This window comes from Rhinolophus hipposideros, assembly GCF_964194185.1.
Source record: "Rhinolophus hipposideros genome assembly, chromosome: 23".
NCBI classification, from domain to species: Eukaryota; Metazoa; Chordata; class Mammalia; order Chiroptera; family Rhinolophidae; genus Rhinolophus; species Rhinolophus hipposideros.
Genome location: NC_138069.1, coordinates 44,216,768 through 44,239,028, shown reverse-complemented (window position 1 = coordinate 44,239,028; position 22,261 = coordinate 44,216,768). Strand labels below are relative to the sequence as shown.

Genomic DNA, 22,261 nt, shown 5'->3' with positions numbered 1-22,261 from the left:
GTAGTTCCCAATGAGTTTGCACAGTGAGCGAGGAACCGTGGTGATTGGCACTGGGCACGTGCTTGTCATGGGAGCACGGCCGCGGTCAGTGGTAGACGCACTTCTGCCCTCTGAGTTCCTCGGGCCACGCTGTGAGGCGTCAGGGCGTGGACGCGCACCCCTCTGAGCCTCGTGGGACGCCCCGCCGCACGCACATGGCCCGGCGGCAGGCGCGGTGCGGCCTGGGAGAGTCGGAAGCGCGGCGAGGCCGGGCGAGGCGGCGGCGGCGGGCTCATGCAGGACTCGGAGAACGTGGCGGCGCCGGAGGCGGCCGAGGAGCGGGCCGAGCCCGGGCAGCAGCAGCAGCTGGACGCCGAGCCGCCACCGGCGGAGGAGCCGCCACGGCTCGCGGGGCTCGGCGCGCAGGAGGCGGCGGGCGGCGAGGACGCGGAGGCGGAGGCGGAGGCTGAAGCAGAGGCCGGGCCGGGGCCTGAAGTGCCGGCCGAGCCCGCGGCCGACGGGGAGGAAGCGGCCGGCGCGACCCCCGCCCCGGCCGGGCAGCCGCCCGCGGAGTCCCCGGGCCCTGCGGCGGGCGAGGCCCCTGGGGAGCAGGCCGGGGACGCGGCGGCCGAGGCCGGGTCGGACGGAGCGGGCGCGGAGCTGGGCGGCGCGGGCGAGGACGGCGACGCGGACGAGCCCTCCTTCAGCGACCCCGAGGACTTCGTGGACGACGTGAGCGAGGAAGGTAGGGCGGCGGGGCGTCTCGGTGCGGCGTCGGCCCGCACGTGGGGGGCCGCTCTGCGGCCGCGGGCCGGCGTCTGTCCGGAGGAAGCGCGGGGCGGGCGCCCCCGTGGAGGCCGGCGTGGCCGGTGCCCTGCGCCGTGGTCGGCCCCGCGCCCCCCGGCGGTCGCTCCGCTTTGCCCCCGGACGCGCTGGCGTGGCCGCCTCCTGCCCACGGCCGCCCGCTGTCGCCGTGCCGCTGTCGCCCGTCCTGCCTTCAGCCGCGCCGCGCTCCGGCCTCGTGGCGAAGCGGGAGGGGAAGGAGGCCGCCTGCCCGCCTCACACGCGGGTTCGCGCTGAGCTGTCCGGGGTGGAGCCGGGGCCACAGAACGTCAAGCAAAGGGAAGAAGTTTAGGAAACCTTCCTAATGACACGATTAGAAAGTCACAAACACGAGTCTGCAGGGCCACCTGTGACTGTCACTGTGCTTCACAAGGTAGAGCCCCCGCCAGCGGAGCCCGGAGGGCGTCCCACCAAGTAGGCGGCGGGGGACCGACGGGGACGGCGGGGGAGGGGGGTGGCGGGGGGGGGACGGCGGGGGGGGGACGGGGACGGCGGGGGGGGGACGGGGACTGCGGGGGACGGCGGGGGGGGGCGGGGACGGCGGGGGGACCGACGGGGACTGCGGGGGGGGGCGGGGGGGGGCGGGGACGGCGGGGGGACCGACGGGGACGGCGGGGGGATGGCGGGGGACGGCGGGGGGGGGACGGGGACGGCGGGGGGACGGCTGGGGACGGCGGGGGGGGGGACGGGGACGGCGGGGGGACTGACGGGGACGGCGGGGGGGGGCGGTGACGGCGGGGGGACGGCTGGGGACCGACGGGGACGGCTGGGGACTGACGGGGACGGCGGGGGGGACGGGGACGGCTGGGGACGGCGGGGGGACTGACGGGGACGGCTGGGGACGGCGGGGGGACTGACGGGGACGGCGGGGGACGGCCTCCGAACAGACCAGGGCTGCCTTGACCACACCGATGTCTGGGGTATTTTGAAATCTAGGTTTTGATTTTCAAAGGCCGGTTTGAGCCCTTCAGCATTTGCTCTGCAATTGACTTTTTGTAAAGCATTATTTGAGGACACCTAAGTCACACAAGATTTTAACGTGAATTGTTTCCAAAAGTGTGTGTGACAGAGAATGTTAACATGAGCCCAAGGCCAGCCAGGTTAGGTGACAGCTGCGCAGACCTTTTGGAGCCCATGTAATCATGGTGTTTTTGCCGGAGTGACCTGGGAGGTTCCTGGGCCTAAGCAATTAAAACTAAGCAAACCTTCAATTTTCTTGAGTCCACTTGGTTGTGGTCAGTAGTTCAACGATGTTTTGGGTTTCATGAGATCCCCCCGTAGGGGAGCTGAGATGCCCAAGGCACCGCTTCTTTTGGGAACGGACTGCGTCTCGTGCAGCGAGTGCCCCTCACGGGTGCCGCGAGGTCCAGCGCTGGACAGCAGAGCGGCCTCTGCTCGCGGAGACACCGGCCCTTTGGCACAGTTGTGTCTGAATTACAACCGTCCTTTCACTGTTAGTTTTCAACTGCTTATGGTGCTTGGCCAAACGTATATAAAGCTTTTGACTCTTAAGTGTCTTTTTAGTTGATTAAATAGTATTTATGTTTACATCTGGTATTTAGTTTGAGAATTGCTTCTTTCTATTTCTCTGGGAGCCAGATTGGGAATCCATGAGTCAGGAATAACCAGCAGTGTAGGCTGGTAGTGATGATGGAAATGTGTTTCTTCATGTACAGTGACTGCATTTATTCCCTTACTGTGCACGGGCAGCTTCTTAAAAAGAATTCTCGTTCCTGTAAAGAACTTTAAGATTGTGGGAAGGCGTCCACAGTTTGTATAAAAACTGGGCTTTTTATTGTGAAGCTTGTAAATTCAGATCAGGCTGAACAGGCCACTTAAGTGTATAGTAAGTGAACTTGAAAAAGAACCCAAGGACTGACTCCGGTCTCCGGGGCAGATGCTGCATTGCTGTGACTTGAACCTGCCTCTTTCCCTCTTCCCTCTGCTCGGTCTCAATTTTAACTTCTTAGAAATCTAAGTGGCAATTCTTTTCTCAAGGTAACATTTTCAATCTCATTAATAAACGGCTGAAATTAATTAGAAATAGTTTATAACAGGGCATGCCTCTTGAAATTAAAGGATGCTTTGCTTTTTGGAAGATCTTTTGAACTTACGGAAAATTTCAAACACAAAAGTGGAGAGAATTCTTCTTAACTTTTGAAAAATAAATGCAGCAAAAAATATTTTGTGTCCTATTTGGCATGTTGAAATTCTTAAGAGTATGATAAAGAAATGAGAGTGACAGTTGGGTTCCAGAACACGAGGCCCTGTTCCCCAGCTGTTGTTTAAGACGACCTGTGCTCCTGCCAGCTGACGGACTACTGCGGTCCACTCGTGAGTGTGCTTTGGGGCAGCTCTAAAAGGTGTGTGTTCTCGCTCCTAACCCAGCACCGGTAAATGCGCAGCTTTCTAGACAAGCTAACTAATTGGGTTTAGGAGTTGTACAGAATTTATACTGAGAAGATAAGGTTGCTTTATTTCAGCTGATACTCCATTTGGCCTCCGAATGCCCATCTCCAGCAACGGATCAGGCATTTCTGTTGGTCCTGGAGCGTATGGTCAGAAGGACTCAAGGCCAGAGACAGGTCTCTGTCAGGCAGATGGAGGTGGGCATGTAGAATTGAATCGCCCAGGCAAACCAGTTGGCCTCCAGTCTGCTTCCCAGACTGTTTGTGTTGGTTGCTCTCATGGATCTTTTTTCTATTCCTTTTTACACCTATCTTTCCTTCTCTTTCTGTTATACTAGCTGACCATTTTATGGAAACGAAGCAATTCTAAGAAGTTTAAGTACTTAAGATTTGGGTTCTTGCGGGGGATCAAATATATGGTGATGGAAGGAGAACTGAGTCTGGGTGGTGAACACACAACGGGATTTATAGATGATGTCATACAGAATTATACACCTGAAATCTATGTAATTTTACTAACAAATGTCACCCCAATAAATTAAAAAAAAAAAAGTTTGGGTTCTGTGATCTTATTTTTAAAAGCAGATACATGAACATAATACATCTTGACTTTTTGAGTATAGTTATGAAAACATTGCTTACTATGTTCCAAGCATTGTCCTAAACTTTCACGGGTTTCATGTCTGTAAACGGCTGGTGTATTTCCCAACAACCTTGTGAGCTAGTTCATCTCACCGGAGACACCACCGGTCAGATGCATGGTTTACGTGCACACTCTCCTGAGCTTGTGTGCTCTCCAGGTCCTTGTTGAAATGCCGGTCAGCCCCATGTTGTCTTCCAACTCTGGGTGACGAGTTGTTTGCCCTGTTCTAAGCTGACTGGGAAGAAAGTGCCTGGTGGTGGGCTTGCCATGAACATGGGTCAGGGAAGTCCCCAGGCCACTGGGGTTTTTTATGTGATTCCTGGTGAAAGACCTTCCTCTGTGTGTGCATTCAGCGTTGTTAAAGTCAAGTCTTTAATTCATTTAAAATTGTCCGTTATTCCCAGGAATCACTTGATATATCTTGATTGTCAAAGGGAGTGTGAAGAGTTAAAGTCAAGTTTAAATTTTGAGGCAAGCAGGGTGTTGACTTCTTTTGTAAATAGTGAAAGCATTTTGATTGTTCATTTTTTTGCTTCTTGGACATTTGTTATATGCTAAGCTAATGTAGTATGTTGCCTGTAAGAACCGTCTGACAAGTTTCTTGCTCATACAGAATTATTGGGGGACATACTCAAAGATCGGCCCCAGGAAGCAGATGGCATCGATTCTGTGATCGTGGTTGACAATGTTCCCCAAGTGGGGCCTGACCGTCTGGAGAAACTCAAAAATGTCATCCATAAGATCTTTTCCAAGTTTGGGAAAATCACAAATGACTTTTATCCCGAGGAGGATGGAAAGACAAAAGGGTGAGTGATGTTCTCCATCTTAAGTGTTGTTTGTATTTTTCTTGCTATCAGACACCCTGTGGGGATCATATGTGTCACAGGAGTCACAGGAGTTCACTGTGGCTGCCGTGCTGGCCTCAGTGGCAGTTCTGTCTCGTTTGGTGGTTCAGGTCATGCTTGGCTTGGTGGAAGGTCTGCTGAGCAGTGAGCTGGTCCTGGGGCTGTGCACACAGAGGGAAGGACACCAAAGTGTGGTTCTCGGATGAGAGTAATTGTAATTTGGTGCTAAATTGTCAAAGGATCAGGGCTTGACAGTTCAGTCTTCCGCCATCAGAACAATGATTGATGCAAGGAGCGTCCTAGGTAAAGCGACTGCTAGATCTGGAAGCTGGCAGACGTAGGAAAACTTTACATATGGTATTTTTTGATTCTAAGGTATGCTTTTCCCCCCACATTTTAACATGCCAGAATGGGGATACTTTTTACACTCTAGGTGAAAGCATTTCTTATTGCTTGATTAGCGACTTTTCCCCTAGTGTTACCTGAAATATTAGTGCATCTTTTAAAAGTGGTAGCCAGCGGTATGTCTTGCAGTTTGCTTTTTAAATTCAGCATTCGGTCTTCTGTGTTGATAAAGGGAATTCTCTTTTCTTTGCCTTAACCACTGTGGTATTCTGTTGCACCACACGACAGTTTGTCTCTTATCTGTTGACGTTTAGTGTCTTGCACTTACAAACGGCCTTGCACACGTCCCTTCTGAGCCAGCGTGAGGGCTTCCTTGCTACATGCCTGGGAATGGAATTGTGGGGTTGCGTGAAGTCACCTGCAGTGCCACTCGGCACTGTCAACTCGTGATTGAGGTGCTTACCAGTCACAGGCCGACCCGCAGTAATGAACGCTCTTCCGCGTTGCCTCACGATCTTGTCAGACTCTGCCCATTAGCATTTCATGTAAATAGCAGCCTTTGAGAGTCCAGGCAAAACCGTCCTCTGTAGGACAGGAGTGAGAAGGTGATAACGCGGATTGTTTTATTACTTCAGATTTTGGAAACTACCGAGAATAATTTTAATTTATAAGAAAATGATCAAATACAGGTAATGCTTCTGACATTTTCTATTTTGGAACTAGGTGGAAGGATAACCTCGTGTTATATTTTTTGTTGTAATGAAACCGCCTCTGAGAGCCTTTGTAACTGCCTGTGATACACAGGATTATACAATGTCCGAGGTCACAGATTTTTAACTTCCTTAATGAGGTAATTGACATGTAGTAAACCTTTGCAGTTTTAAAGTGTACAGTGTCATAAGTTTTGACTTATACATATCCGTGAAACCATTACCACAGTCTAGAAAATGGAGATTTTGATTAGTGAGCTTTTGTGTAATTTATGATTATGGAGTCAGAGACGTGGATCTTCTGTTAGAGTGTGTTCCTGTTTAGGGAACGACTCTGCTAGCAAGTTGCCTTGGACGTGGCTGGAGCCTGGGTCCCAGAAGTTCCCAGTGTTTATGGCACGTGTGGAGGGTCTTGTGTTATTGAGCGTGACCTGCCTAATCTTAAAGACTATACTTGTGCAAAGTGACCCTCTTCCTCACGTCAGGTACATTTTCCTGGAATATGCGTCTCCTGCCCATGCCTTGGATGCTGTAAAAAACGCCGATGGCTACAAGCTCGACAAGCAGCACACGTTCAGAGTTAATCTCTTCACCGATTTTGACAAGTGAGTTCAGTCTCGGGCCCTGAGAGCTTGGACGCTCACCCTGAGTGGCCCGGCTCTCTGAGGGGAGTGCTCGTGGCCTTTCAGGCAGTTCCGTCCTTCGGTCAGAGCCGTGCAGGACCGTTTCACATCCCAGGCCACTCCCGCTGGCCAGTACACCCCTCACCACCAGCATCCCCGCGCTGGTTATTACCAACAAAAATGCGGCCTCTTCCCACCCTGGGGAGAGGGCAGGCAGGGGTGCATACAGCGGGTCCTCGTGGTGAGATGCCATCGGGATTTTGCTCGTGTTCGTGTGGCTTAGCCAGTGAGGCCTGATGCGACTGCTGGGGGTTGGCTGCCGCCCGTGTAGTTGCCATTCTTTTTGCTCACCCCTGTTCTAATCGTTGTGGCGTGTTACTAATCTGTCTTTTCTTCTCCCAGGTATATGACAATCAGTGACGAATGGGACATCCCAGAGAAGCAGCCTTTCAAAGACTTGGTATGTCCTTCCAACCGGTAACCAACCGCATAGCCTGTCACTTGAGGTGCTGACTTCTTGGGAGTTAGGGACACTGACCGACTTGGTTACACGTTAAAGAGCACTCGGAACAAGGGAGTTTATTTCCTTGGATGAAAATGGATGACGTGCAATGCCTCCTTCCTTTCTGCCTCTTCCAGGGGAATTTGCGTTACTGGCTCGAGGAGGCTGAGTGCAGAGATCAGTACAGTGTGATTTTTGAGAGTGGAGACCGCACGTCTATATTCTGGAATGATGTGAAGGATCCTGTCTCAATCGAGGAGAGAGCGGTGGGTTTCTGCTGCTTCGTGGGCTTGCTCTGTCTCCTTACCGGGCCTGGGCACTAGGGCAGGTGACGGGGCACATTCCTTGAGATTCTGTCTCAGAGAGCAGCTTCTTTTGTTCTTCAGCTTTGAACTAAGTTGGGACGTGAACAGGCTTCTTGTGTTTTTCAGTGAAGAATTTGAGGAGTAAATTCCTTGCAGGAGGGAGGTGTCTTTGTGCTTGGGTGCTTGTTGCGTTAACATTGGCCCTGGCTCTCTCTACAGCGGTGGACGGAGACGTATGTGCGGTGGTCTCCTAAGGGCACCTACCTGGCCACCTTTCATCAGAGAGGCATCGCTCTTTGGGGGGGGGAGAAATTCAAACAGATTCAGAGATTCAGCCACCAGGGGGTTCAGCTCATTGACTTCTCACCTTGTGAAAGGTAAGCCTCAGAGAAGTGCACGTGGTGTCTGTTCTTTTCACTTCATGCCAACTTACAGGTAATTTTAACACCATGTTATTTTGCGTTAATTTCAAACTTAGAGCAGTTGCAGGAAGAGCACAGGGAACTAAGTCCCGTGCTCTTTCCTGAGTCCCCAGCTCACCTTGTTTGCACTTGCTTCATCATTTTCTCTCTCCATAGATACGGACGTAATCTTTTTCATGAGCTATTCGGGACTGAGTTCAAGGGTCACATCCCTATACCCCAGCTGTGCATTTCCTAGGAATAGGAAATTCTCTCACACAACCTTAGTGCAGCCATTAACTTCAGGAGATTTAAAATGGATCTAACATTCCAGTTTCATCACTTGATCAGTAATGTCCTTTGTCATATTTTCCCTTCCATTCATGCTCCAATTCAAGACGGTGGTTGCAGATGGTTTTCTCACAACTGAGTCTGCTTCTGAGGTCGTCTGTGTGGCACAGCCGCACAGTCGCTCTTGGTGCTCGTGGCCTCGCTGCCCAGATGCCCCCGGAGTCCTCAGGCCCCCCCTTGGGGCTCGTCTGCAGCCTGCCTTCCCTGTGTGGCCAGCACACTCGGTGTCCCCCGTCCCTCTGCCGGTGCTGCCTGTACTGCAGCTCAGCGTCTTCCAGTTGTCGCCTGTGCACATTGGGGAGCCATGGAAGTTCCCCCCCAGGCGCAGGTCTTCTGATGCCGCAGCGGGTGCCGGCTGCTGCTGCTCGTGACCTTCCAAGTATGAAACCTTTCTGCACGGACAGCTGGAGTGCTGTAGTAACATCCCTGTGCGAGTATTCCTTAGGTTGAATGATTTCTTACTTTGTTTGCTTCAAAATTTTTGAGTGGTTTGAAGTAAATGATAGACATCTCTACACAGTGGCATTGCTGCGGGAAAATCATGTTACGTGACTGGTCATCACACCTGCCCACACGGATGCCACTTCCTAATGTTTCCTGGTCCTGGGCACACTAGGCCTGCCCCGCGCGTCCCCAATAGCTTTACTTAGATTGTCCAGACCTGGCCCTGTCGGGCGCACGCAGGCATGGCGCTTCCTTGCCGACTTGGTAAGGAGACAGGACTGAGGGCCTGTGAACTGTCTCATCCTCTGGGTCTGACTGATTACTCCGTGAGGCATCATTCATTTCTTTTTTTAATCCTCGCATTTCCTGTAAACCATAAGTTGTGTCTGGTGGATGTTTCTTAATTTTGATAAGATAGTTGTTGTTTTTTGTTTTGTTTTTTTAAAGATTTTTATTGGGGAAGGGGAACAGTGTGTACTTCCAGGACATTTTTCCAAGTCAAGTTGTCCTTTCAGTCTTAGTTGTGGAGGGCGCAGCTCAGCTCCAGGTCCAGTTGCCGTTGTTAGTTGCGGGGGGCACAGCTCACCATCCCTTGTTGGAGTCGAACCGGCAACCTGTGGTTGAGAGCCTGTGCTCCAACCAACTGAGCCATCCGGGAGCTCAGCGGCAGCTCAGCTTCAGGTGCCGTGTTTGAACTGGCAACCTGGTGGTTGAGAGCCCACTGGCCCATGTGGGAATCGAACCTGCAGCCTTTGGAGTTAGGAGCATGGAGCTCTAACCGCCTGAGCCACCGGGCTGGCCGATAAGATAGTTTTCTGTAATGTATTCCTGGAATACTCATTAATTCGCAGCCACTTTGCATGTTCCTAATGCAAAGTAACTGACGTTCGTCCTTCCACCAGCAGTCTAAGTAGGTCCTGATGTCCGGCCAGGGTGACCTGCAGGGCCGGGAAGCTTCGCGCACGCCTTGGTCTGCTAGGCACCTTCCAGTCCTTCCGCAGTTAGCCTGCCTGCGATCTCCTAGACGGTGTTTGTGTTGTTGGACTTACTACCTCCAGTTGTAATTCATCTACATACATGACTGTCCGCTCGAGGACAGAGACTGGGCCACCTCTTATCGTCATCACCCTGGTGCTTGGTGAATGTCTGAAGGAATGAATGAGTCCGTGGACACATTTGCTAAACAGTTTCTGTACAAGGATAGTCTTGTGTTCTTTGTGGTGTATCGAATAAGTCTGAGTAGGAATTTCCTACCTTGTGGGAGGAGGTGACCCACGCCATCATTATTAATCTGGAGAGTCAGGGTCTCAGAGAACCTGCTGAGGAGCTGACGCGGGCATTGGAGCCGCTGCTGACAGGAGCCAGAGGCCTCTTTCTGCTCCTGTGGGTGTCTCTGCCTTTCCTCCAGCCCACTGTTGTGAGGGCAGCTGGCGTAGTTACACCTCATAAGCCAAGGCCGCAGTTGCCATGGTGCAGACCAGCCAGCAGGCGGTGCTAATTTCTGGGAGACACCCAGGCGCGGGAGGTCCCCGTCAGCTCGTTCTTGTTTCTGAACAGCACGAGACATCTGTCATCTTCATTAAGCATCGGTGAGGATAGTACAAGAATTGCACTCCACTCCTGCTAGAGCACACAGCAGACTGGTATCTGTTGGACTTTTCTGTGTCCTGGTTTCAGTGGAGAAACATTTTAAGGTGACCCTTGGAGCGCCCTGGTGCCAAGAGTGACCAAGTGCTTTGTGCCACAGAGGTGGTTCTGCTCCGTGTTTCAGGTGGGGTCTCCTGATGGGAGAGCATTGTCAGGGGAGTTGGGGGTTTGGGGCAAGTGCCGGCTGCATGAGTCCTGACTGCTTGTTCTGGCAGCCTCACCTGTGCCTGGAGTAACCTGAGGCCACAGGTTACTGTAGCGTGGGGGTACTGTAGCGTGGGGCCAGTCCTCGCCGTATCCAGGTAGAGATGTGACCCTCCTGAGAGGATGGGAGGGAGCGGGAGGTTATAAAAAGTGTCCGTCCCCCTCTATTTCAGATACTTGGTGACGTTTAGCCCCTTGACGGACACGCAGGATGACCCTCAGGCCATCATCTGGGACATCCTTACCGGGCAGAAGAAGAGAGGTTTTCACTGTGAAAGCTCAGCCCACTGGCCTATATTTAAGTGAGTAGACCAGTGGTAGCTGTGGTGACACGTCTGTAGCCTTATCGTTGGCAGAGCCTGGCACTTCCCTTCTTCTTCCTAGGTGGAGCCATGATGGGAAATTCTTTGCCAGAATGACACTCGATACTCTCAGCATCTATGAAACCCCTGTGAGTGATTTAATTTTCTGGAAACAGCTGCTTGTTGGCCTCAGTGGTTGCGGTGGGTACAGTGGCAGCTACAGGGAGGAGGGGCTTGTGTGCAGAGTGAGGCACAGCTCGTGCCTTTCAGTTTCTCGTGTCGTGGGGCTGGTCTTCCACCTGCCAGCCCCCGCTCTGTGCCACAGAGAGTGAGGGATGGGACAAGTGACTTGGAACGTGAATTGTTTCACTGTTCATCTCACGCTCTGTGCTCACACCGACCCCTGGGCAAACTCACATCAGAACCTTTTAATGCCTTTTTGTAATAAAATGTGTTATTGGGACATTGGCGTGATTTGACTCAGTTGTACCTCTCATTTTCCCGGCAGTCGATGGGTCTCTTGGACAAGAAGAGCCTGAAGATCTCTGGCATAAAGTAAGTGACTGTTCCTCCGAACTGCTTTAAAATGCTCTCCTTCCGCTGGCAGTGGGCTCTTACACAGCTGGAGGAAACACTGCTGATCATCCCAGACAGGGGCATGGCACAGCGGGCCCGGGCCTGCTGCCACCTGGGCGGCTGCTCGTCACCGGACTCCAGGGAATGGGTGACCCGTGCAGTGGGGTTCAGGGTCTTCAGTGAATTGCAGCTGGTATGCTCTGTCACAGACGGCACGTGTGTGTTTCTCTAACGTTTCTGGGCCTAGTCATATCTCAGCAGTGACGTACCAGCAGTGCAAGGACTGTCATGTTTCTTATTTATTGTTATATTCTTGAGCAAAATTAAGGCTTATAATTAAAAATAAAACCAGCAATCCTCAATAAATGGGAAAGTAAAGATACTCTTCACAGCTATGAAGTCATGAATTGCTCGATACACCACCTCTCCCATGGGATAATTTCCATGGCACAGGGCACTGCCCTCAGTCTTCCCGAACCCTCACATGCTTGTTGGTGTGGGGTTTTCCTGTTAGCTTCCGGATGCATCTTAGAAAGCACATGGCTGGTGCCATCAGCCTACAATTGACTTGACCTGCCGGTAGCGGTAGGAGGTGGAGGTTTGAGGGGGGCCATGTGGGATGGGGGGGCTGGCTTAAAGTCCTGAGCAGCACAGTGGGTGACGGGGGTAGCATGGCTTGTGGCTCTTTCCTCCCTGGCAGAGTGAGGGGTTCTGAGGACTGGATGAGCTTCACGCAAAGGCCCCAGACTAGTGCCAGAGGGTGAGCTCCCATCCCAGTAAAGTGGGAGCTGCTGGTTTGGTGGTGAAATGGGCCACTGGAGAGCCAGGCTTCTGTAGAGCATTGAGCTTGTTTCCCTTTAGTCCTGTGTAACGTTTCTTTTCTTTGTTTTGCAGAGACTTTTCTTGGTCTCCAGGTGGCAACATAATAGCCTTTTGGGTGCCTGAAGACAAAGATATTCCCGCCAGGGTCACCCTCATGCAGCTTCCCACCAGACAAGAGATCAGAGTTAGGAATCTGTTTAACGTTGTCGATTGCAAGCTACATTGGCAAAAAAACGGAGATTACTTGTGTGTTAAAGTGGATAGGACGCCAAAAGGAACCCAGGTAAGCAGATGCCAGGTACAGAACAGTCCAGCGCAGCTCCAAAGCAGCCGCCGTGTTGTTTGAGGGTGTTAATGGACTTGGGGTTTAACTGTGGGTCATTTGCAGACCCACCCTATATCAGAAGGAATTAGTTGGCTTTCACAGTTATAGCTCTTGTCATATGCTAGCTGAGGACTGTAATTTTTTCTTGTAAAACTTTGAGTGATACACTCGCATAGATTAGAGTTAACAGGGGCTACAGCTGACCCTGGAACGGTGCGGTCCATGTACACAGTGGATTTTTTCCCGTAAGCGTGCAGCCGACCCCCTGTGTGTCCAGGTTCCGCATCTGCCGACTCAGCCAGAGTTAATGGGAACAGTCTTGGGGGTTCCGTGGATGTGGAGGGCCGACTGCATCGACCTCGTCATTTTATATGGGGGCCTTGAGCATCTGAGGATTTTGTATTGGGGGTCCTGGAGTCAATCCCTTGTGGATAATGAGGGGTGACTGTAGTTCCATTTTGGGGGAGTCAAAAATTGTGTGTGGATTTTCGACTGCATTGGGGTCCAGCGCCCCTTGCCCTTGCATTGTTCAGGGGTCAGCTAGATTTTTGTACATCACTTAATGTTTAACTTACCCAGAAAGCTGCCTGATTTTTCCTTGTGATGGAAGTATGCCTCTTCCCTTTACAAAACACCTTTTTATTGAGATATAACTCTACCATAAATTCACCCTTTTCCAAGGTCGAGCAGCACAGTCACACTAATTCCAGGACACTTATCACGCCAGCATTCCATTCCCAGTAGCAGCAGCCACCCCACTTCCAGTCGCCACCCCACTGGCTCCTGATACCCACTGCCTGCTTTCATGCTTTCTGTCGGGGTTCCCTGTTCTGGACGTTTCATAGATTGGGGTCATACATATGTGGCCTTTCTGTCTGATTCCCTTCCCTGAGCATGTCTTCAGGGCCCACCCCGGTGGGGGCATGTGTCAGAACCTCATCCTTTACCACTTTATAGCTACATGGGTGTCAACACACCGTGTTGACCCAGCCGTCCATTGATGGCCGTGTGTCTGTTTCCACTTGAGGCCGTTCTGGCTAGTGCCTTGGTCTGCTTTACATGACACTGTATCCTGAAGGTGATCTGCTGGACATCCTGCTGTCCGGGTAGTTGAACCTGTCCCCGTTGGTGGGCCATTGGGGCCGCACAGAAGTTCCGCAGACAAACTGCAGTGCGGGTCCTTGGGCTGTTTGCATGAATGTGATCTTGAGGGCAGTTCTTTGCAGTAGAAGCTGGGCCAGTGTGCGCCTGTGCGGGCATTGTCCTCCACAGAGATGGCACCAACTGGGACCTCCACCAGCACTTGGGAGTCTTTGTTTCATCATGAGGGATGTAATTTTAATCACTTCAGATAGATGTTCATGTCTTTACCAGGTGTATAAATGTAACCTTTCTTTAAGTTCTTAAGTTGTCCTTTGATTTAAGTCTTTCTCATACTTTCAATTTCCAGAATGTCACCCTCTTTTCTTTTTTAAACAGGGTGTTGTCACAAATTTTGAAATTTTCCGAATGAGGGAAAAACAGGTACCTGTCGATGTGGTCGAAATGAAAGGCAAGTTCCACTGGGGTCATTTGGAGTTGGACGGGCCTGCTGTGCTCTTCCACACTTGGCCTTTAGAACTCTGCTGTGAGTCCGTTGCCTGTGCAAAGTGGCCAGAACTGAGCGGCCGGCCATGTGTCTGTCCCAGCACGTACAGTTAGGGTTTTCCTTTGCCCCTTTCATCTCCACTCTCTTAATTTTCCCAATAGCCAAGGGAAGCTGCCCCGTTCTTCACACCTCTGATCACTTGCGATACTGAGGAACGAGGGTGCTAGCCATTTGTACGCCTGCAAGAGTATATGGAGGACAGGCCTTCACACTCAGCCAGGTTGGCCAGCCTCACCTCACACAAGTTCCCAGTTTACTAGCTTTGCTTAGACTTGTGACAACTGTTCAAATGCTGTGTTTCTGTCTTTAGATGGAAAAGTTGGCCTGTGTCTTTGTCGTTTTTCTTTGTTTTGTTTTCTGTTCTGCTGGAGAGAGGAGGAGAAAGTACAAAGATAGGGAACTTTGGGAAGCTGGCCCCTGCTTGGGTAGACAGATACTCAGCCCTTTGTAGGCCGTAGACTTCTGCATACTTTCCACGGGGCGTGTAGGTCAGGAGGTGTCACAGGCTGCGTAGCCCCACTACCTGTGGCAGCGTCCCTGCTTGGCCGGGGCAGTGTCCCCAAGGCACCTCTTATGTCTGATACTCCTGGGCCTACACTTTGGTCCTTTAAATGAATCTAAGAATTCGGGGAGGGAGAGCTAACTGCTCAGGGATGTTTTCTTCCATAACCAAAGGCCCCCTTTTCTTGGTACAGAAACCATCATAGCCTTTGCCTGGGAGCCCAATGGGAGTAAGTTTGCTGTGCTGCACGGGGAGGCTCCTCGGATATCAGTCTCCTTCTACCATGTGAAAAGCAACGGGAAGATTGAGCTCATCAGTAAGTAGCCTCGCCCGTTGCCCGTCCAGTGGGGTGGACAAGCGGCACGTGGTGGGGAGAGCTGCGTCATTTCTCCCAGCGAAATGCCTCCCAGCGAATGTCTGGCCCACTTCCAAAGTGGGGGCCACACTTAGGCCACGTTCACCACATGCCCCTGGGGACCTCACGCAGGACTTCCTTACCAGAGAGACAGTGGATTTATTTGTGTGTCCTCGGGATAGCTTTTCCTGAGAGAATTCTGTAAGGAACTTCATTTTCACTTCCTAAAGCCTAGCAGGATTTGAGGTAGAATCAGTTGGCTATCTGTCACAAAACTTTTTGTATTAATTCCCGTGGATAATTCCCGAGGAAGAAACAAGGGCAATTGTGGACTATGAGAAGATTTCTCGTCTCCTGCTGTAAAACAGGGTGTAAAGCAGGCAGTGGGTAGGAAGGGAGGGTGCCTCTGCTTTGTGAACACTCCGCATCGTGCACCTTTCCTCGAAGGTTCAGTGTCAGCGCTGGGATAGTCACGTACGCCGTGTGGCATCAGTGACTATTGGGCGGTATCTGCTTACAGAGTTCTCCTAGTTTTGTTTTGGCCTGTGAATCCTTCCCCGTCAGGTAGGGCTGGCTTTCCCCTTGCTTCTCCCCCTCCCCACTGCACCCCTGTTCCTGTGGGTCTGCTGCAGGCAGGCCAAGATAAAGCTGCCTCTCCCCTCCCCACCCCCGCAGGTAGGTAACTGCCCATCTGGGTGAGGAGACCTCCCAGGTAAAGACTGAACTGGAACTCCCATGTCCATGGGCTCTGCCCAGCCCTTGCAGAAAGCTGGCAGTTAGGGGGTTTGGGCAGATGGTGTTATGAGCATGCAATTTAAAAAGATTTGTCAGTCACTGGGAGAATGGGTTTTAGGCTTTTTGAGTCCCTTAATTTCTCTGAGAATCAGATGGAAACTGGATTCCTTGCCTTCTTGTAAAGTCACTGTGATAAGGAAGACCTACTGTAAACGGAGTTCCTTTGTCCAGTTACCTTGTGAAGAAAGGTGTTTTGGACACCAAGTACTATTAAAAATACTGTTGCAGCTTCAGATACTCCCCGTGCTGCCACCACCACCACCCACCCCTCCTCCCACTTTAAGTGTAGGCCATAACTTAAGGTGTACTTACTTAAACAATGGGTTTTCTGGTTGCACAGGAGTGCTACAGTGTGGCTGAAAGCCATTTTGTCCGACTTACCCATAGGGGGCAGTATGAACCCGCCGCCCGCCCTTGGCTCTCTGCACGCAGGCTCGAGGGCCTTTACAAGGACTCCTAACAGATACTTCCTTTCGTTTCAGAAATGTTCGATAAGCAGCAGGCAAACACCATCTTCTGGAGTCCCCAAGGACAGTTCGTGGTGCTGGCTGGCCTGAGGAGGTGGGCGTCTGCCATCTGCTGGCGGCTCGTGGAGAGCGGCACTCGGGCCTCCCACTGGGTCTCAGTGTCACACTGGGGCTCTGACTCCTTGTGAACTCGAGTGTTCCCACACGAACGGGCCTTCCAGGTTCGCTCAATGGACTGGTCATTGTGCAGTGTCCTCCTCATGCTCCCGGACCTGGGCCAAGACCAGGCAGATTAAATAGTCACGTGCACATGCTTTCACTGCGTGCTCTGGAAGACAACGTCTGCGTGCTGACTCCTTGGCGGTTAAGCAGGGACTCTGCCTGGCAGCCCAGTGAGCCGGCGTCGAGTCCACGTCGTCGTCATAGGAAGGCCCTTCCGGCAGACAGCCGTGAGCCTGTCTGCTGTGGTCGGTGTAACCACGGGTTGGGGCGTAGTCACTCACCCTCCCTTGGCTCGCCACTTAGTTGCTGTTTCAGTAGGATGTGTGGAAGGAAAGAATGGGGTTTGCAGCTGCCGTCCTGCCTGTGCGCAAGCAGAAGGCACCAGGTGCCATGTCCCTGCCTTATCCTAGGCATTTGTGATTTTGGAGGTTTAGCCTCAGATCCCGTCCTGTGAGGATGGCACTGCAGACGCATGCATTTGGTCATGTGCACTGGTACAGCTTCCTTCACAGCCCCCCTCGGAGAGCGTCACTTCTGTTCTTCCCCGTTAATGGCCAGGCAGTGGTTGGGGGGTGCTCTGACCGCCTCCCTGCGGCCTCCGAGGAGTGGGAAGGCGCGCGCAGGCAGGGCCCTGGGCGGAAGCTGACTGCCGCCCCGACTGTGCCATCTGTCTGTCTGTGTCCCCAGCATGAACGGGGCCTTGGCGTTTGTTGACACTTCGGACTGCACAGTCATGAACATCGCAGAGCACTATATGGCCTCCGACGTGGAGTGGGACCCGACCGGGCGCTACGTCATCACCTCTGTGTCCTGGTGGAGCCATAAGGTATGGGGCCCGTGGAGCGTGGTGCCCTGTGGAACCGCTGGTGCCAGGCTTGCAGCTGACCCCTTACCGTGGCGTCCCCCCTCCCACACACGACTCTCCTCGGGCGGGTATTGCTGTTGGGTCATTGTAAATTGACTTTGTGCCCAGCTGCTTCAGAATGGCAGTGTTCCTTCATGTAGGATGGGGCTACACCCCAGTAAATACCAGAAGTCAAAAATGCCTACTGGCGTCCTCGCTTAGCCAAGCACACCCTCAACACCCTCAGCACACTTACTACCTACGGTTGGGCAAAACTATGTTGCTGCCCTGCCCTGCGTCATGGGAGACTCCTGTACCACGTACCACCAGGCTGGCAGAAGGTTCAGACACGGAACGCCAGGTGTGGCTTCTACCAAGTGAATGTCACTTGCACGCCATCGTGGGTATGTCGGGACCGGCCACTTCTGATCAGAGCGCCTACGGCAGCAGCCTTCCCCCAAACACCTTGGGGTTCCTTGAGCTCCTCTTTCCTGAGTTAGACCACGTCTTAGCCTGCTACAGCCCGCGTCCCGGCTGCCGTCATCTGCAGTAGCCAGAGTTTTTCACCGTGGGAACTGGGGAGTATGATTTCCGGGTTGTAGCCCTCCCCTGCAGTTGAGATTAAACCAGGTTGCTCACTGGCTGGTACGTGGAGGGGGTCCGTCCTGTTCTCACGATTTCCCCAGCTCAATTACTTCCCTCTCAAGAAGTCCTTGGTTTGGACCGTCGTTTTCTGGTCGCCCAGCCCATGAGCCCTCTGTGCCGAGGCCTCTGCTGGCCGCGGTCCTCTGACCCACAGTGCGTGCTCCTGCCTCGGGGCCTCGGCACTCCCCCCGCCTGGAGTGCTGTTGCTGTGGGTTCAGTGCTTCCTGCTCTTCCGCTCTCGCAAAGTGCACGTCCCCAGGGGCCCCCTTCCTGCCTCATCTCACCCTGCGGTGTTTTCGTGGTGCTCAAATGATGCGAAGTCGACTTAGTTGGGGGTTCCGAGCTCCTCGTCTCCTTGTCCCACTACAGTGAAACATGGTGGGGACACCTGCCTCTCCTGAGCTGTGTCGCCAGCGTCTGAACGGTCAGGTTCAGTCAGGACGCGCTGACGAAATGAATTGGCACACGAGAAACATTTACCATTCCTGTTTTTAACGTGAGATCGTCATCTCTTGAACAAAAGACACAAGGGTGTGTCGGCGGGCATAGAAACGGGCCTCTGGTTGTGGAAGGAGACTGAGGCAGGAGCAGGAGTGGCGGGTGCCAGTGGGGGGCTTCTCAGCCTGGGCCCGGGACCTCCCCAAAAGGCATGGAAGTGTGATTGTACAGAAGCGTTTTTATGAGGAGGGGATCCATTTCCTTTAGTCTCAAACAATCTGTAACTTGAAACTCTTAAGAATTCTGTGCTCTGCAGGGATGAGAGTTCACGTCTGTACAAATCAGGTTCTGTGTAGCATCTAAGGCTGCTGTCTTTTCAGTGTCGTTCACAAACTGCTCCCAGCTGGTCAAGTTTGCTGAGGATTTTGTTTCATGTTTCATTAGGATTTTGTATTGTTTGAGGTGTTGGCAGTTGAACCAGCTCCTGCACATACTGTGTTTCCCCGAAAACAAGACCTAGCCAGACGGTCAGCTCTAATGCGTGCGTCTTTTGGAGCAAAAATTAATATGACGCAGTCTTACTTTACGATAATATAAGACTGGCTCTTACATTAATTTTTGCTCTGAAAGACGCATTAGAGCTGATTGTCCGGTTAGATCTTATTTTTGGGGAAACAGGGTATGCAGAGCCTGTGAAGTCAAATTCAGGTAGTTCTGTTCAAATGAAGCCGCGAACTTCTAGGAACGGACTTAGCAGACGTCCCTGAAAACAGTGTCTCAAGTAATCACTTGTACACTCTGATCAGGATATGCGGGCCGTGCCCTTGTCGAAATCTGTTCACTTGTATCCTTGCAGACTGTTGATCATTGTTGAAACGCCACAGGCTCCCAGAGTGCTTGTCTGGGCCAAGGTTACACCAGGGTGTAAATGGAGGCACTGCTTCCTTCATTGAGAAAGTCTTGCTATGAGAAAGTGTCAGCCGAGTTAAACTGTTCAGTCAAGTTAGTTTCTGTTCTGTGCTTTCTTAGCACTGTGCTGGCTGTTGTGTACACTACTCTGTAATTTAATACGTAGTGTGTTGTGTCTCGTCAGCTGTCTTCCCCCTGCCGAATGGAAGCCCGGTAAAAGCAGGGGTCTTTGTTGTATGCACCAATGTCTCCCAAATACCGACACCCTTGTGGGGCGAACTGTTAGCTCACAGGCATCTTAGGGATGAATGGTTGGCTTTATGGGCGCTGCGTCCTGGGGTGATCGGGTGTGTCAGCAACTCCATCTGACCTCCGCCCTCTTCCAGGTGGACAACGCTTACTGGCTGTGGACTTTCCAAGGGCGCCTTCTGCAGAAGAATAACAAAGACCGCTTTTGCCAGCTGCTGTGGAGACCTCGGCCCCCAACACTCCTGAGCCAGGATCAGATAAAGGTGTGTCCCCAGCAGGTTAAGGGGGTGTGCATGCACTGTGAAAGCAAAAGGAAAAGCTGGCTTCTGTTACAGTCAGGGTGGTCAGGAGCAAGGAATAGAAAAGTGACCTTTGGAAGAGATGTAAGAACCAGTGGGAAAGAGTAGTTTTAGTACCGTCAACTCGGATTTTCAGTACCATTCTAGGAGATCTGCATGAACGAGGTGGGGTGGGGATGAAAAGACGCCAGGGACTGAAAATGTCCTGGTGACACTGACGGTATTCGGGCAAATCTGAGAGCACAGGAAAGAGGAAGAAGGACCATCTCGCCGATGAGACTTGGAGAACAGACGTCACGTGATACTGGGTGCTCCTGGGAGGCAGTGTCCGCCAGTCACTGAGAATGGCATCTTGCACGGCGGCATTTGTGGTTCTTGGCTTTGAATGTTTAAATCCACTGACTGACTTGTCTTTGTTTCAGCAAATTAAAAAAGATCTGAAGAAATACTCCAAGATCTTTGAACAGAAGGACCGTTTGAGCCAGTCCAAAGCCTCAAAGGTCAGCCTTATCCCTCAGACTGTCCCTGTGTGGCAGAGAAGGGCCAGTGGCAGGCTGTGTGTGTGGGGGGGAAGGGGTTGACGGTGGAAAGTGGCTTCACAGAAGACGCTCGCTTTGCTGCACCCGTGTGTGGACTGGCAGGGGGCAACAGGGGTCCCTGTAACTCTCTGGTGGCTGCAGATCCAGAAATTGGGGGGCGGGGGCAGTTAGGTGAGAAAAATTGAGAATAAGCCCCCACCGTTCCTGTCCTGAGAGTCTTCCTTTCAGTGAAGTGCCCCACGTGGTCCAGGGAGGTGGGCTTACTGCTGACACGTTTTCATGCTGGTTAAGCAAAATCCTGATGGCCAGGTAAGTACTAGTTTGTAACTGCCCCCTCCCTATATGCAGGAGCTGGTGGAGAGAAGACGAACCATGATGGAAGATTTCCGGAAGTACCGAAAAAGGGCCCAAGAGCTCTACATGGAGCAGAAAAACGAACGTCTAGAACTGCGAGGAGGTAACTTCATGAGTGGCGGACACCTATTTGAAAGCTGTGTTTGTGGGGATACGTTCTCGCTTTGCACCTGGGTTAACTTCCCAGGCTCTCAGTGCACATCACGTGTTGGGTGACGGTTCTTAAACTGTCAGTGGGGCTCCCGCTGCCTGCACGCTCAAGGCCACCGCCCTTTGCTGAGGACCGTACTGGGTCCTCTTGGCTGGGGTGGCACGTGTGTGCGTTCTGCTGGGGGAAGCAGCTGCAACAGCCCTATCCGCCGTCTGCACAGCCGCTGTGGCCTGTCCCTTCTTTCCCCTTAGGCGTGGACACTGACGAGCTGGACAGCAACGTGGACGACTGGGAGGAGGAGACTATCGAGTTTTTTGTCACTGAAGAAGTTATTCCCCTGGGCAGTCAGGAGTGACCCGAGAACACTGTGGTAAGGCTTCCTCCGACAGGGAGCAGGGGGCACCCCCTGGTCGGCCCACAGGTTAGAAAGTGTCCTGTTTGAGGTGATGTGTGCAGTCCCGCTCCTGCTCTCACGGTTATAAAATCCTTTCGTGTGAACTGGGACGAGTAACAAGCGAGCCCGCAGCAGGGGCCAGGGCTCTTCGTGCTGCAGTGTCAGGGCCTTGGCGAGCAGGGTTTGGCTGTGGGTGACAGCAGGGCCAGCCGGCGCCGGGCGGGTGTGCCGCGCGGAGCGGGAGGCTGGCATTGACTCTCCAGGAGCCTTTGCCGGCAGAAGGCCTCGTGCCCAGCAGGAAGGTGGCCGTCCCCGGCCACGGCACCTGGTTATGCTCAGTCCCTGGTTGGTCTTGAGACCAGAGCCTTCGACATCTGGTCAGGTGTGGCAGGGAACTCAGGCTTCTTCAGTAACGGAGAACAGGGGTTAGGGGTCCCGAGCGTGGGGCTTGCGGGTCTGTGTGCACTGGGTGTCCAAGAGTGCGGGCCCCGCACAGGGAAGTGACCGGTCATCCTTGGGCGTGGTGCCCTCCATCGGTCAGGCTGCTTCCTGGGATGACGGCTGTTCGCAGCACAGGTGTCAGACTGAAGCGGATCTTCGGGGCGCTTCCACCTCTTGAGATGGTGTGGTTTATGCTCACCTCACCTGCTCACCTGGGAGAGGATGTCAGCAGTAACCACCGTACTTAGTTCGCTTGCGAGGAGGAGCAGGCCGGAGAGTAAACACTGTTCCCTTGTTGCAGCGTCACCTTGTGCTGGAACCGAGGTCGCCCTCTTGCAGACAGCCCGCACAAGTCCTGAATTTTGCCTGCGCTTTCCCGAAAGCTCTGGACTGACTGCCCCTGGGATTCCGTCTCCACACATAGTGTGCCTTTTAACCCCGGGTGTCCTCAGTGGGGAGGTTTGAAGGCACTGCTTTAATCGTTCTCATTTGGGTTTTCATCCCCACCCGTGTTTGTTACTCAGACTGGTGCAGCGCTGCGGCAGACCCCTTTCCTCCTGCTGTTTCACTGCCGCGTGCGGTGTCCTCTTGAGGATTCACTGCCCGTGTGCGTGGCCAGTGTCAGCTGTGTCCCAGCGTGCTCAGGGGCGCCGCAGCGCGTGCTTCTCTAAACGGGCTGAACGTGGAAATAAAAGCAAACGTGTGAAAAAGCTGTCTTTCTCCTGTCTTTAAAC

At 52.9% G+C, this 22,261-nt stretch overlaps 2 protein-coding genes across 3 annotated transcripts in view; both read left to right on the top strand.

Moving 5' to 3' along the window:
* The first annotated feature begins 229 nt into the window (after positions 1 to 229).
* EIF3B (eukaryotic translation initiation factor 3 subunit B) lies at positions 230 to 22,239 on the top strand. 2 transcript variants are annotated; one of them, XR_013992426.1, is made up of 20 exons: positions 237 to 724; positions 4,487 to 4,679; positions 6,259 to 6,378; positions 6,799 to 6,856; positions 7,036 to 7,164; positions 7,423 to 7,580; positions 10,424 to 10,552; positions 10,635 to 10,701; positions 11,061 to 11,107; positions 12,023 to 12,233; positions 13,755 to 13,827; positions 14,619 to 14,741; positions 16,058 to 16,136; positions 16,952 to 17,090; positions 19,487 to 19,612; positions 20,071 to 20,148; positions 20,536 to 20,644; positions 20,944 to 21,062; positions 21,829 to 22,062; positions 22,184 to 22,239. XR_013992426.1 is itself a non-coding variant. In XM_081036035.1 (19 exons), exons 1-18 carry the CDS (start codon positions 274 to 276, stop codon positions 21,045 to 21,047), a joined length of 2,394 nt encoding a protein of 797 aa, XP_080892161.1. In that variant the 5' UTR covers positions 230 to 273; the 3' UTR covers positions 21,048 to 21,062; positions 21,829 to 22,239. The 2 variants fall into 2 exon arrangements, 1 of the variants encoding a protein (XP_080892161.1); XM_081036035.1 differs by having other exon boundaries at positions 230 to 724; positions 21,829 to 22,239.
* LOC308491605 (kinesin-like protein KIF19) overlaps positions 21,641 to 22,261 on the top strand; it is a gene marked incomplete at both ends in the record, with an annotated part of 36,590 nt that continues 35,969 nt past the window's right edge. Inside the window, 2 exons of the mRNA XM_081035433.1 lie at positions 21,641 to 21,709; positions 22,052 to 22,147. Of these exons, the coding sequence (XP_080891559.1) occupies positions 21,641 to 21,709; positions 22,052 to 22,147 (165 nt within the window). The remainder of the gene's footprint in view (positions 21,710 to 22,051; positions 22,148 to 22,261) is intronic.

What these genes read in the sequence shown, in the direction of transcription:
- EIF3B (XM_081036035.1), top strand. Translation starts at nt 274, where the DNA reads ATGCAGGACTCGGAGAACGTGGCGGCGCCGGAGGCGGCCGAGGAGCGG. An exon ending in CTCTTCACCGATTTTGACAA is followed by an intron (nt 6,379 to 6,798) that starts GTGAGTTCAGTC and finishes TTCTTCTCCCAG; the next exon opens with GTATATGACAATCAGTGACG. An exon ending in AGCAGCCTTTCAAAGACTTG is followed by an intron (nt 6,857 to 7,035) that starts GTATGTCCTTCC and finishes TGCCTCTTCCAG; the next exon opens with GGGAATTTGCGTTACTGGCT.